The sequence below is a fragment of the Martes martes genome, assembly GCF_963455335.1.
Source record: "Martes martes genome assembly, chromosome: 4".
NCBI lineage: Eukaryota > Metazoa > Chordata > Mammalia > Carnivora > Mustelidae > Martes > Martes martes.
Window position 1 is genome coordinate 65,908,997 of NC_137891.1, and position 15,140 is coordinate 65,924,136.

A 15,140-nucleotide genomic window follows, 5' to 3' on the forward strand; every position below is an offset into this window, starting at 1 on the left:
TTTTGTAGAAAGGGGTTAGGCCAGGAGAATAGGAAAAGGGAAGCTTTAATAGTGTAGTGAGGCTTCATGCATGGATACCACTCTAGAACAAGGAGGTTGAGGTGAGGAGAAGCAAAGGTAAAAAGGCAAGGAGCTCTGTCCATTGAATATGAATTGTTGGAAATCGTTTAAAAGAATGGGACTTTCTGAACTGGCAGTATACCAACAAATGATGATGCTGTGTAGGCAATGTGAATTTTTCAAGATCTGAAATCTATGAAGTGGACAGGCAGCATTTCTTTTCCTCTGTTTATGCCTGGCTGGCTTTAAAGGGTAGAACCAGACCCAGGGTAAGGATTCCAGTATTTTGCATATTTGCAGTATTATAGCAAGGACACCAAAATACCTTATTAATACTGAAGTGTTCATAAAATTCAACACCAGCCCTCACCCAAAAACTGAACCCATTCTAAACATAATTTCTTCCACCTTAATATATTTTAAAACTTCTTTCTCCTTCAGAGACAATTAAGTTAGTTTATTTTTAACTTCTCCAATGAAATTCTACAAAAAATAAAATGTGCCTTAAAGTTTATAATTTAAAAAAATTACACTGTCGATTTTCTCAATAAAATCCTTATTAATTTCTTCATAATCTAATGTGACCACTAACAATTACCAAAAGCAATCTTTAAAGCCATATTGACATAGTAACAACGAACCATCGGAAAAGTGAATTAAGAAAACAATACCACTGGGGCGCCTGGGTGGCTCAGTGGGTTAAAGCCTCTGCCTTCAGCTCAGGTCATGATCCCAGGGTCCTGGGATCGAGCCCCACATTGGGCTCTCTGCTCAGCAGGGAGCCTGCCTCCCCCTCTATCTCTGCCTGCCTCTCTGCCTGCTTGTGATCTCTCTCTGTGTCAAATAAATAAATAAAATCTTCTAAAAAAAATAAAAAATTAAAAAAAGAAAAAAAGAAAACAATACCACTTACAATAGCACAAAAAAGTAAAATACCTAAAAATAAATTTAACTAGTAAGGTAAGAAAAAAAAGAGAATTGTATACTGAAAACCACAAAACACTAATGAAAGAAATTAACAAATGAATGGAAAGACATCTTATGTTCATGAACTAGAAAATTTAATATTGTTAAAATTTCCATAATACCCAAAGCAATCAACAAATTCAGTACAATCACTATCAAAATCCTAGTGGTGTTATCACAGAATTGAAAATTTCACAAAATTTCACTAAAATTCATATGCAACCACAAAAGACCACAAATAGCTAAATTAACCAAGGCATCACACTTCCAGATTTCAAAGTATATGACAAAATACAACAATCAAAACAGTATAGTACTGGCGTAAGACAGATATACAAACAGAATAGGATAGAAAGCTCAAAAATAAATCCATTCATAAATGGTCAAATGATTTTCAGCAAGGGTACCAAGAATACACAGTGGGGAAAGGACAGTCAAATGTTGTTGGGAAAACTGGATATCCACATGCAAAAGAAATCCACTCAAAGTAGATCATAGACTTAAACAGAAGACCTGAAACTATAAAACTAGAAGAAAACACAGGAGAAACCTTCATGCCATTGGTCTTGGCAGTGATTTCATGAACATGACACCAAAAAACACGGGCAACAAAAACAAACAAGTATACTATATCAAACTAAAAAGCTCATGCACAGCAAAGAAAATAATCAACAGAGTAAAAAGACAACCTACAGAATGGGAGAAAATATTTGCAAACTATACATCTGATAAGGGGTTAAGCACCAAAACATATACAGAACTCCTACAACTCAACAGCAAAACCTAATAACTATATTTTAAAATGGGCTAGGGATTTAAAAAGGCACATCTCCAAAGACCTACAAATGGCCAAAAGGTATATTTTAAAAATGCTCAATATCATTAATCAACAGGGAAATGCAAATCAAAACCACAGTGAGGTATCACCACACACCTGTCAGATGGCTATTATCAAAAAACCAAAAGACAACAAGAGTTGGTGAGGATGTAAGAAATTTGAACCTTGTACAGTACTGGTGGGGATGCAAAATGGTGCAGCCACTTTGAAAAACAGTATGGCAGTGCATCAGAATTTAAGAATAGAACTACTATATGATCCAGCAATCCCAGTTCTGTGTATTCATTCAAAAGAACTGAAATTAAGGTTTTGAAGAGATATTAGCACTCCTGTGTTCACTGTAGCACTAGTCACAATTGCCAAGATGTAGAAACAACCTAACTATCCATTGACAGATGAATGGATAAAGATAACATGGTAGATACATATACAATAAAATACTATTCAGCCTTAAAACAGAATGAAATTCTGCAACATGTGACAACATGAATGAACCTTGAGGACATTATGCTAAATAAAATAAGCCAGTCACAGAAAGACAAATACTGCATGATTCCACTTATATGAGCTACCTAAAATAGTCACATTCATAGAATCAAAGAGTAGAATGGTAGTTGCTAGAGGCTGGGGGAAGGAGTAAATGGGGAGTTACTAGTCAGTGGATATGAAGTTTCAGTGAAGCTACATGAATAAGCTCTAGAGGTCTACTGTACAAAGTTGTACCTATAGTCAAAAACAATCTATTGTACACTTAAGAATGTGTTTACAAAGTAGATCTCATGTTAAATGTTCCTACCACATATATTAAAAAAAAAAGCTTCTGCACAACAAAGGAAACAAACTAAAAGACAATCTACTGAGTAGAAGATATTTGCAAATGACATATCCAAAAAAGGATTAGTATCCAAAATATATAAGGACCTTATACAAGTCAAGACCAAAAAACCCACAAATAATCCAATTAACAAGTGGGCAGAAGACATGAACAGACATTCCTCCAAAGAAGACATACGATGGTCAATAGACACATGAAAGATGCTCAACATCGCTCATCACCAGGGAAATATGAATCAGACCTATAATAAGATATCACCTCACACCTATCAGAATGGCTAAAAACAAAAAACCAAAAAAACCCTAAGAAACAAGTGTTGGCAGAGATGTAGAGAAAAAAGAACCCTCATGCACTATTGAGAGGAAAACAAATGGGGCAGCCACTGTGGAATACCATCTGGAAGTTCATTAAAAAGTTAGAAAAAGAACTATGATCCCTTCTGGGTATTTCCCCCAAAATACACAAAAACTAATTCAAAGGGATACATACACCCTTATGTTTATTGCAGCATTATCTACAATAGCCATATTATTAAAGTAGCCCAAGTGTCTATTGATAGATGAATGGATAAAGAAGATGTGGTACATATATACAATGGAATATTATTCAGCCACAAAAAAGAATGAGCTTTTGCCATTTGCAACAACATGGATGGAGCTCGAGCGTGTAATGCTAAGCAAAATAAGTCAGTCTGAGAAAGCAAATACCATATCACTTCACTCATATGTGGAATTAAAAAAACAAAACAAAACAAAACAAAAAAACCACACAAAACAAATAAGCAAGAGGGGGGAAAAAAAGAGAGAGAGAGAGAAACAAACCAAAAAACAAACGCTTAACTACAGAGAAGAAACTGATGGTTACCAGAAGGGAGATGGGTGGAGGGATGGGTGAAATAAGTGAAAGGAATTAAAGAATGTACTTATCATGATGAGCACTGAGTAATATATACAATTGTTGAATCATTATATTGTACACTTAAAATTGATCTAACACCATGTGCCAACTAGTTGGAATTAAAATTAAAAAGTTAATAATTTTAGGGGCGCCTGGGTGGCTCAGTGGGTTAAGCCTCTGCCTTCGGCTCAGGTCATGATCTCAGGGGATTGAGCCCCGCATCGGGCTCTCTGCTCAGCAGGGAGCCTGCTTCCCCCACCCCCTCTCTGCTTGCCTCTCTGCCTACTTGTGATCTCTTTCTCTCTGTCAAATAAATAAATAAAATCTTTTTTTAAAAAAAGTTAATAATTTTAATTAAAGGGCGTCTGCGTAGCTCAGTGGGTTAAAGCCTCTGCCTTTGGCTCTGGTCATGATCCCAGCATCCTGGGATCGAGCCCCCCATCGGGCCCTCTGCTCGGCGGGAAGCCTGCTTACCCCTCTGTGTCTTTGCCTGCCTCTCTGCCTACTTGTGATCTCTGTCTGTCAAATAAATAAATTTTAAAAAATCTTTAAAAAAAATTTTTAATTAAAAAATGTTCTTAACGTAAATTTTTAAAAGCCATATAGAATGTTACATAATATAGAAGTATCATTTCATACCTTCCTATAGTTGGTATTATAATGATCATTAATAATTTAAAATAGAAAGCACTCTGGTCTAGGAGACAAAGAAGAAGGGGTAAGGGAAGAAAAGAGGTAATTTTTACTGTGCTAAACATTTCAGATATCTATAAACATCACTGCATTTAATCATTATAACCTATGGCAAAGATAATTATTATATCCATTTTTTAGATGAGAAAGCTGAGTTTTAGAAGGATGAAATAACTTGTCTAAGGTCACAAAGATAGCAGTGATTAATCAAAATTATTTAACTTTATCAAACAGCTTTGGCTTCTAGTGACTGCTCTAGCAATGACTGGCTGAATTGTGCTTGGATATAAAGACAATGATGTCTCCTCTACTTAGAAATTCACTTCAGATTGGTGGGAATTTAGGAAAATCTTCAGATGAGTAAATATGTAATATTATAAACAAATAATTTTAATAAATAAAAAGGAACTACAGAGAAAATTGGATAATATAAAAAATTTAAGTATTCTAATAGATTATATGATTTACTATATCGAAAAATAAACTCTAAGGTCAATTAAAATACAATTGAAATTGAAAATTGATTAGCTGCAAGAGAAAATAATCTGAATTTTCTTCAGAAGTAGTTATTCTCCCTTGGCCACTTGTATATATCCTCTCTCACCTCCTACATGTTTGCCATTTTCATCAAAACACAATGACACAGTTCTGAGCCTTTCAGGCTTAACATCAGTGACATCTGTGGATACATGTATGTAGCACACGATAACTCTATCCTTAGGTTTGTTGCCAACAACTTAACACTATGGTCTTTATACTAAGGCTCTGTTATTACTTCTCAAAAGAAATGGAAAGCATGAATTAAAGTCTAGAAGATATGTTATGTATTTTTAAAATCTACAATATACTTTCAGGTCTTTAGAAGAACTAAGAGGAAACTTTAAAGACACCCTTATCAAACCAAATCCATTATAAGTGAAGAGGAATTCTCAGGAAGATAGTAATTTCTATACTTTCTGACCTTTTACATATTTTTGATAGCCTTATAAATTTGGATCTCTATGTCGGAGATTATGACAAGATTATAGGGATTATAACTTCAGACTTCAAGGATCTTATGATAAAAAATCTCGTCTTAAATATAGCCAATAACTATGTAACTCAAATTTGGATACAAAATCAAACACTTTAACACAATCCAAAATACATGCATATCTTTTAGCATATACTTACATAGTGCTTCTATGGAAAGATTCATTTATTCATTTAATAAATACTTATTGGGCACCTTGGATATACACAGAACTATGCTAGACCCTGGACTTAGAGGTGAATAAAATAGTCCCCACTTAAAAGGAAATAACTGCTGGAAAGGGAGGAGGATTTGTCAATAGGGAAATGATGTAGAATGTTACGTGCCAAAATAAAGGTATGAACACACTCCAAAAACTATACGTAACTAATCTCTTCCCTAAAGGTTAAACACTCCGAAAAACTAAACTCAGAACAGCAGGATGCAAGGGCAGTTAATATGCAGTTAATAATTATATTAATGTTGGTGTGCCCATTTTGGCTATAAAAGCTGACCATAAACATTCCTGGATAAGTTTTTATGTAGGCAAGTGTATGATATTTTATCTGGGATACTGAGTTTTTAATTGGTCTTATTTTGGATCTATTTAACTTTAATTCCATTTCATAAATTATAACTTAGGATAGTCTAATGCTATCATAGGACATGTTTACAATTTAGTTATTAGTTTCAAAGCAGAACCTTTTAACTCTTTGTACACTACAAGTAAATTTGGAACAATGCATCACATAGTTCCTGTTTATTACCCACAGGTGTGTAAGCCAAAATTAGACTTTTTCTCTGATATACAGAGATACCTTCCAAGTGGAAATGCTTCCACACAAAGCTCCCAAGAATATAACCCTAAAATTATTGAAGATATGGGGTAGATTCTTTCAAGTATTTGTGTGATCTTTCTTTTTTGGGAAGATGGGACATCCTGTCGACAACACAGAGGAAGACAGGCCCTCCAACTGTCTTATTCTTGGGTCTCAATTCTTGATCAAGCACCTGCCCCCTGCCCAAAAAAAGTTCATTGTCGGTCTATCCAAATAACCACACAGTTGTGGTAGAATGACTAGTTCAAGAAGAGCTGGGAGTCACAGACTGGATATAATCACTGAGGTAGGGCAAGTGACTCAGGACAATCCCAGAAGCAGATAAATATGTCTGAATGAGCAGGGATCATACCAAAGGAGCCTGAGGCCTAGTTGATGATGGGTGGTCCACTAGTGAACAGAAGGCTATGCCAAGGGTATCTAGTGGCAGAAAGGAGGGGCAACCCAGAGTATTACAGAGATAGGCTACTTTCACCACTTCTTCAGACCAAAAGTTCTTAATCTGATGTCCCTGAAGAAGAAGCTTCACTAGATTCTCAAAGGGGTTTGTAATAAAAAAAAATAGTTGAAGAGTCACTATTCTAAACCTTGAGTATATGCATAATGTAGCTCCACATGAATCAGACCTAAGTTTCTTCATAAGGAGAAAAATGTTTTCTTAGTTTTAAAAAATGGTATTGCTTCAATATAAAGATAAATCATACCAGAAAATAAGTTCATTTATTCACAAAATGAATAGGCACCTGCTATATGCTGGGCAATATGAATATAAAAACTCAAATGAGATAGTCCTGATCTCAAAGGTCTTACAACAAGCTTGTTGGAGAGTTAAATGTCATACAGTTACTGTGGAGTGTGATAAATGCTATGAGCATTATAAACCAGATCCTAATACACCCTATAATTTATTCATTCAAGTTTTTCTCATTTATAATCAATATGATTGCTCTATTGATCTTTCTAATCATATCACAGTAGTCATATCACAGTAGTCATTACAATATAATGAAGGGGGCAAGAGCATGTTTCATCGAGAAAGTAATCAGAGTCAGTGTACATACTCTAGAATAGATTTCCTTTTTCCAGAACTGCCTGTTGAAGGCCCTCTTTGCAGAGTCCAATCAAGGGACAGGACTTAGCATTCTTTAATTTAGCTAACCTAAAGAAGACCCATGAACAACACTGTTGTATTGTCCTGCCTCCATTCCCTGAAGAGTGGCTTAGGCTTGCTGGGACAGAGGCATAAGGGAGAAAGGGTCCTGTGAGTTTAGAAAATGCTTTATTTGGGGAGAGGAAAAAGGATATGGAGTCTGAGCTCATCTCCACTTGCCGAAGCAACAAACAAACAAACAAACAAAACAAAGCAAACAGGGGCGCCTGAGTGGCTCAGTGGGTTAAAGCCTCTGCCTTCGGCTCAGGTCATGATCCCAGGGTCCTGGGATCGAGCCCCGCATTGAGCCACACATCGGGCTCTCTGCTCAGTGGGGAGCCCGCTTCCTCCTCTCTCTCTTCCTGCCTCTCTGCCTACTTGTGATTTCTATCTGTCAAATAAATAAATAAATCTTTTTAATAAATAAATAAATAAATCTTTAAAAAAACAAACAAACAAAAAAACAGAAGCTGTATGAGAGTTTGCTTTACTGCTTTATTTGCAAACTTTACATGCAAATGTCTGTTGCCATTACCATCAAAACCTAAGCCACTCTGTCCATAGATCACTCTGTTAGTTTCTTTAAAAATTTACATAATTAGTGTCATTTCCACAACAGTGTTCTTCAGTTTCATTTCTTTGCCAAGCATCTTGAAAGATTTTGCTAATATGTCACCAAGGTGGAAAAAAAAACAATAAAAAATGAACACAGACTCAGAAAACAGTGTTGGTAAATTCTATACATCACCACACACTACTGTTAGATCAGTTGTGAACTGTGGCATATACGGCATATTCTATAGCCCCGAGCAAAGCTCTAATCACTAGGATTGCACTGACAAAACAGCAAATACATCGTTCTATCCTCATTTTCCTAGCTAGGAACACTAAATACAGAGCTAAGTGCATCTCTGACTACTATGTACTGCAAAGACAGGATGCTCTCAAAGAAGCCAGCAGAATAGAGAGGTTCCTGTGAGAAGGAAATAAAGAATGTCCAGCTTTTGTCACTGTCAGTGAGGTCAATTATGTTCAATCCAAGTCTTCGGTTTTATAATGTGAAAAAATATTACATAAATATTTTTTAAAAGTTTTTTATATCTTCTGGTAACATTTTTACTGAAGGCATACCAAAATATTTTGGTTTCATAAAAGATTTAAATCTTACCAAATGGGAATATCAGTTCTACTTCTCTTTAATAAAAGGTGGCCAATATGGAATTTCATTAAGCTCTTGATATAGATTTTTAGAGTGTGCTTATCACTAATATTTTATTAATTTAGCATAAAGCTAAAAGATAATGAGAATAGACGGTCACTAAAGCATTAAAAAAAAAACCCTCAGGATGCCTGGGTAGTGCAGTTGGTTAAGCTTCTGACCCTTAATTTTGGCTCAGTTCGTGGTCTCAAGGTCATGATCTCAGGATTCTGAGATCAAGTCCCTTGACGGGCATTGCACTGAGCACAGAGTCTTCTTAAGACTCTCTCTCCCTCTCCATCTGCCCCTATCCTGTGCACACACACACACACACACACACTCTCTCTCTCTCTCTCTCAAATAAATAAATCTTGAAAAAACCCACAAAGAATAAATTCTAAAAATCTAAAAAGTTGATTAAAGCAACTCCTCCCCTTAATTACTTTAAGGGGAAAATGAGCTTGCGTCAATAGACATGTCCCCTATAGTCTACATTTAATGCTCAGAGGTATAAAAGAACTTAAGAGTCTTCTCACAAAATGATAAAAGTATGTGCCCCATATTTCTTTAAGGTTCTACACATTAGGAGCTGTGCCCATATCCTATGTGAACACAGGGAAGCAACATCTGTCCAATGACAGGGGAATGTTTTTTACCTCCTTTATAAATGCGTGCAATCTGTGCTCATGTATATTTACACAAGCCTGCTTTCCCTACAGGGAGGAAAAAGTCAGACTCATTGACGTTGTTTTTGACCCTCAAACTGAACTTGATACTATCGATGTACATTTTAATTAAAGATTAGTTCAAAACTATTTTTTATTTAACAGCTGATTCTAAACAAATGCCTTCACTGTTCAATGGTACTAAAAGGTATACACATGATTGCTTCTTTCTGTGTTTGTCACAGTAAATACTTCTGACAGATGTTTCCTCTCTTCAAATATGCTAGGAGGTGCTTGAGACTTAGTAATTTTAAAATAGACATTAAATGCATTTACATATTGTAAATAAGATTCACTGAGAATACTGCAGAGCACTGTACATTGAAGAAAGCAAATTGTTACTTGATTGTTTATCTTTTAAGCCTAAACCATGTCCATAGAGTCAATTCCTCTCTTTTGTTACTGTAAAAATAACTGTGTAGCTGGGCTAGAATGCCCTTAGTTTCAGATACTTTTAAGGAACGTGAATCTCTGGGACCCATAATTCACTGGGAAATGTTCACAGTACATTATTTAACTATTTATAAAATACCTACTATCTTTAGTTAGAATGTATTAGAAATATTAGGTTTCTTTGAGTTAAAAATGAACTTTAAAAACAGTAAAAATAACTTGCTTTCACCACTGCTAAGGTTATGTTTGAACAGTTGTAACAACAGATCTTCTATGTCCCTCAAGAGTTTTTAAAACTTAGGTAATACTTTTAGTTACAAAACTCTGGGATGATCTTATACAAATTCATCCACAAAGCTCTAAATGCCTTTATTTATGCTGTGTTAAACCTAACCTCAGTCTAATTCCTTTATATGTTAAATAAACTTCTATGTACCAATAATGTAGGTATAATATTAAGACATTGATTTGTAGTTAGTTCTCAAGGAACCCTTCTGAAATTAGGACACCCCTCCTTTAAAAAAAGCAATCATGGTAAGCAACAAAGTTTGGGTTTTTTGTTTTTTTTTTTAAGAAAAATCTAAGCTAGGTTCTGTGGCTTCTAGTCTCAACTCTGTCAATGGTTTATTTACTCTGTTAACAAGAGTTATGTAAAATCTAATTTCTAAGAATTATGTTATTTCCCATTTTAAAATGTCTACTTTGATACCTGAATATTCACTACCCCAAATTTTAAAAACAGCAGAACTCTCTCAGATAAGAATATGACCCGACTTACTTTATAGCCAGGGAAAAGAAGCATTGGAGAGGCTCAGTCAGAGCAGGGCCCAAAGTCACACAACTGCCATGAGGCAGAGCTAAAACTTGAATTCAGGTCACTGACTCTAAAAGCCAAGCTCTCAACTACTCTGCAAGGGGTCTAAAAAACGCCCTCAGGTATAGGCAGGTAAATTAAGTGAGGGAAGAGCAGGGAGAATGTGATTGAGGTGAACTGGAGAGCATGTGTCCACCTAAGGGCACCTGCAGCTACTCTGCTCCAAAACTGCAGCCAGGCAGAGCTTTCTCAAGTTCTTAAACTTGACAAATCAGATTAACTGGCAACCAAGATATCTAGATTAAGAAATCAATGAATTTTAAAATATTGGCTTAATTTTTCTTAAAAAATATATAATGGATGAAAAGAAAAAGAATCTGGTAATGCTAGCAAAGATAAGGAACAACTGGAACTCCTACGCACTGCTGGTGGGAATGCAAAAATAGTACAGCCACTTTGGAAAACAGTCTGACATGCTTCTATAAAGTTAAACATGTACTTAATGTATTTAATAGTCTCACTGTTAATCCCAGGTATTTTTCCAAGTGAAATGTAAACCTATATGCACACAAAAATCTATACCCAAACATGTAATAGAGGCTTATTCATAATCGCCAAAAACAAAACAACCCAAAGGTCTGAAACTAGGGAATGGATAAATAAACTGTGGTATATCCACAAAATAGAATACTACTCAGCATTAAATAGGAATAAACTAGTGATACACAAAACAACATGGACAGATCTCGAAGCACTATGCTAAGCTAAAGAAGCCAACTTAAAAAAAGTTTAAAAATTTTTTTAAAAATTAAAAAAAATTTTTAAACTTAGAAAAATTTTAAAAAGAAGACAACTTAAAAGAGTACACGCTGTATAATTCTATGACAATCTGGCAAAGATGAAACTATAGAAAACAGATCAGTAGTTGCCAAGGCCTAGGAGTAGAATGCACAAAGTCACAAAGGAATGGAAGGGTGGGGTGATGAAATGCTGCATATCTTTACTATGGTAGTTTTTATCAAAAATTGCTGAACTATAGACTCAAAAGAATGAATTTAATGTATACCATACCTTAACTAAACAATAAGGGAAAGAGTTAAAAGGTGAAAAAAAGCACCAATTATATAAAACCTATGTTTTATTATACTATATATGTATATAAAACAGCAATGTATTTTCTTCACTGATATGTGTGATTATTTTATATCACAAAGATAGTAAGTTAAGGACAAATTGATATATTTAGAGAAAGACATATAATTTTAAGATCTACACCATACCCCATGAAATAAAATCTATAGCACTCTAAAGCCATCTACTTTCTGGAAGACTACACAAGAACTCCAAAGAATATACTAAACTATGAAAAGAATGTTTGAATTATTAATAGGGAGTCAAGTTAAAATATATCCCTTATTGCAATAATAGATACAAAATATGTTTTGCAAATTATGAAGAACTCTACAAATATTAAATAGAATAGGTATGGTAAAAAGCACAAGGAATTAGGGTCAGCCCGCCAGGCTCAGACCCAGTCTCTGCCACTTGCTGGCTGTGTGACCTTGACAAATTACTTAATCCTGCTGACTCTTATTTTCTCAACCATAAAATGTAAAATCCTCAAAGGGTTTTTTTAGACTAAATGAGAAAATAAAGTGCTTTTTTGTAAAGCACTTTGCACATATTGTTAAATAAAGTACCTGTTAGTAACATATGTAATGTTGAAAATGTGAAGATTTTCATCTTCTATTTTTAACTTACTGGCAAATAATGGCTTCTTGCCGGATATATGACTACTCTAGCATCATGAAAGGATTTCGAGAGGCTGCTTAGAGTGGCAGCGTGTAAGACAAGATGGCCCACAGTGGTTGGTATTGTGTCACCAGTCTTTTCTTTTGAACCTATCAAGCAACACAGAGGTCCGCTTTCCAGCCTCTGTTATCAGTGAAGAGCTTGCCTGGTGCCCCCACCTCCACCACACCTCCTCCACTTAACAGGAGACTTTAGCAGGCTAGGCTAGCCTGAGGCATGTGAGATGACAAGGGTGCAAAAGATAAGAAGCCCTCCATCTTTGCCTCACCCTAGCCCAGCCCATTTTCCCTCCAAAATTCTTACTTCCACACTTCTCCCAACACACAGATTTTCCACATTCTTCTGGGGAGGGGGGGGGGCGCGATCTTTCCTCTTCTTTTAAAAAGATTCACACAGTTGGGTGACTAAGCATTAGCCTCTACTATTGTTGTATCCTAGAGTCTATATGTTTGTTCCCATTTTCAGAACTTTCATTTTTGAAATATTCCTGTCTTTTTTCTCTATTAATACAGGAATCTCTTTTTGAAGGAATCTGAAAGCTTACAGACAAAAAAGTGACATACCCGAACTTCACCTTCTTCCTAACTCAAAAGTAAAAGGAAAAAAAAAAGTAAATTCAGCCTTAAGTGATCTGAAACGTTTGTGTTTGTGTGTGTGTGTGTGTGGTTTTGTTTTGTTTTTTTTACTTTTATACTACTAGGCAATATCTTTTGTAGTTTGTAGCTCTAGGGTACCTCACTATATAAAAAGCCTTTAAGCAGTTTGATTTGCTTCTTTATGGCATCTGAAGCATTGCTTTTCAATTGCTTTATGCCTCATTACAATTTACTGAGAAAATAAAGATGTGCTTCCTCATTCATCAAAAGAAAGTAATCCTTTCTTGAGTCAATGGTATTTTGGCCCATTCCTTTCTAAAGCGTAAATCTAATTACAGTTATTGAACAGGAACTCAATATGATGATTATTCTGATCCACTAATATACTTGAAGTGTGGAGTGATATATTAAAATGCAAGTATCACCATCACTACGTACTACTTAATAGTTCCAATTGTACAGAAATTACATCGCATATACAAGAGCAATTTCATTAATGATATTTTAAATTTGATATCCTGTCTTGACTCCAAAGATTTTTAAATGCCCTGCTCTTCGAATTGAAGGCCTTATTTCAAGGACACACCACGTTCTAGAAACTATCGTGCGTCCGCTGGGACTTCACCTCTGAAGGCCCTGGGTGCCGGACCGGCGGCAGCCACAGGGTTGGGGACGTCCCGGACCCAGCGTTTCCCGTTTCCCGGGCGGGCTCCGAACAGGCCCAGCGGCGCCGAGGCCCCCGTTCTCTAAGAGCTTCGGACAGAGGCCTCACCGCACAGCTTCCAAGCCACGCTTCCCGTGGGCCCCCAAGTGCAGGACAGCCCAGGAGACGTCCCTGAAGGGGGGCGGGGCCAGGACGAATTTTAGGTCCAAAAAACGACACAAATTGGGGCCCCACCTGTGCCACGGAGACTAGGGCAACGGTCCGCGCCCCCGGGGGAGAAGCGACCGCGATCCCTGAGCCGTTTACTCTGGTTTGGGGAACTTCAGCTTTCAACGTCGGCGCCCTATCTCCGAGCGGCTAAAAGCTGGTCACGGAGGACCGAGCCGGAGGGACTACTGCTTCAATCAGGGCGGCAGGAAACATTTACCTTCGTGGTAGAAAAATAGATTAGCGCTTCACAGCGGCACACTCCACATTTCCTCAGAAAACTAAAAGTCACGCTCGGCAAAACGGCAGGGTTCCCGCCTCAGCCCGGCGCCTGCCTGGGAGGCGCCCGCTCTCAGGCCGGACCCATGACGGAAGGCTCGCGGCGAGGCGAGGTAACTCGCGAGGTCGCCCCACCGGCCTTCAGCACCGCAGACGCTCGACGTGCAGCTCCTGTAGTCCCGCCATGGGGCGAACGGGGACGGGCCCGGGGCGGAGCCATGATGACGCCCCCCTCCCCATGGCCCCGCCCCGCCGGACCATTTGATTAATGACTCTCAGCCCCTGGCAAAGCCCCTCAGGTGGGCGCGGACCCCGGCGGGTGCTGCTGTCCCAGCCCTACATAGAGTCTCGCCCACACACGCCTGGCCACGGGGCTGCCCGCCTAAAAGGCGCGCCCCGCAGGGCCTAGAAGCGGCTGTCGACTTCGGCTGGCCGAGGATGGAGTGACCTGTGCGGCCCTGGCCACTCAGACCCAGCTCGACGCTCTTGGCCCGCTAGTGCAGCGGAGCGGAGCCCTACACCGCCGCTCCAGGAAAGGTGAGGACCTCGGTCCGACCCCAGCCGCGTCGCTTGGTCCCCAGGTTCGTTAGGACAGCGGGTGCCTTAGTCCAAGGTGAGGTCAGGGATGCCCTCTCCTCCCGCAGAAATTAGAATGAGCTCCCGCGGTCACCCCCGGGATCACTGGCCTCGGGAACGAATGGTGCGAGAGCTGCCCGCGTGGGCACTGAGGACCCTAGCGAGGCCAGGGGTTCCCGCTGCGCCCGGAGAGAATGACCTGCCCATCTCTCTTTGGGACTGATGCATAGTGGTCCAGAAGTGCCAACAAGTTCCGAACCGGAGCTGTGCTTCCGAGATCTCCCTTCCTCGGTAGAATAGCCCTTTCACTTAATTTGTCCGAGAAAAGTAAAGCCGGCACCGTGCCCCTCCTGAGCCTTGTAAGCCCAGGAACTGTCAGGCCCCACAACTCTCCCAAGGCGCCGGGAGGTAAACACGCCCCAGACGAAACGACCTCGTCTCTGAGAACGCCCCGAGCCACGTCGATGGTCCGGCCCCGCGTGCAGTTGAAGCGAGAGGCCTGCGGTTCCCCTGGTTAAGCCCTGATCCGCGCCGGTCCTCACCGCGCCTTGGGTCCTTTGCAGGGCACGCAACGCGGGAAGTCGCC

General features: G+C 38.6%; 1 protein-coding gene across 1 annotated transcript in view; it reads left to right on the forward strand.

Moving 5' to 3' along the window:
• The window catches only part of PPP1R42 (protein phosphatase 1 regulatory subunit 42), a gene marked incomplete at both ends in the record, with an annotated part of 52,395 nt that extends 39,605 nt beyond the window's left edge, over nt 1–12,790 (forward strand). The window contains 2 exons of the mRNA XM_080801139.1: nt 6,001–6,187; nt 12,745–12,790. Of these exons, the coding sequence (XP_080657265.1) occupies nt 6,001–6,187; nt 12,745–12,790 (233 nt within the window). The remainder of the gene's footprint in view (nt 1–6,000; nt 6,188–12,744) is intronic.
• Nucleotides 12,791–15,140: the final 2,350 nt, after the last annotated feature.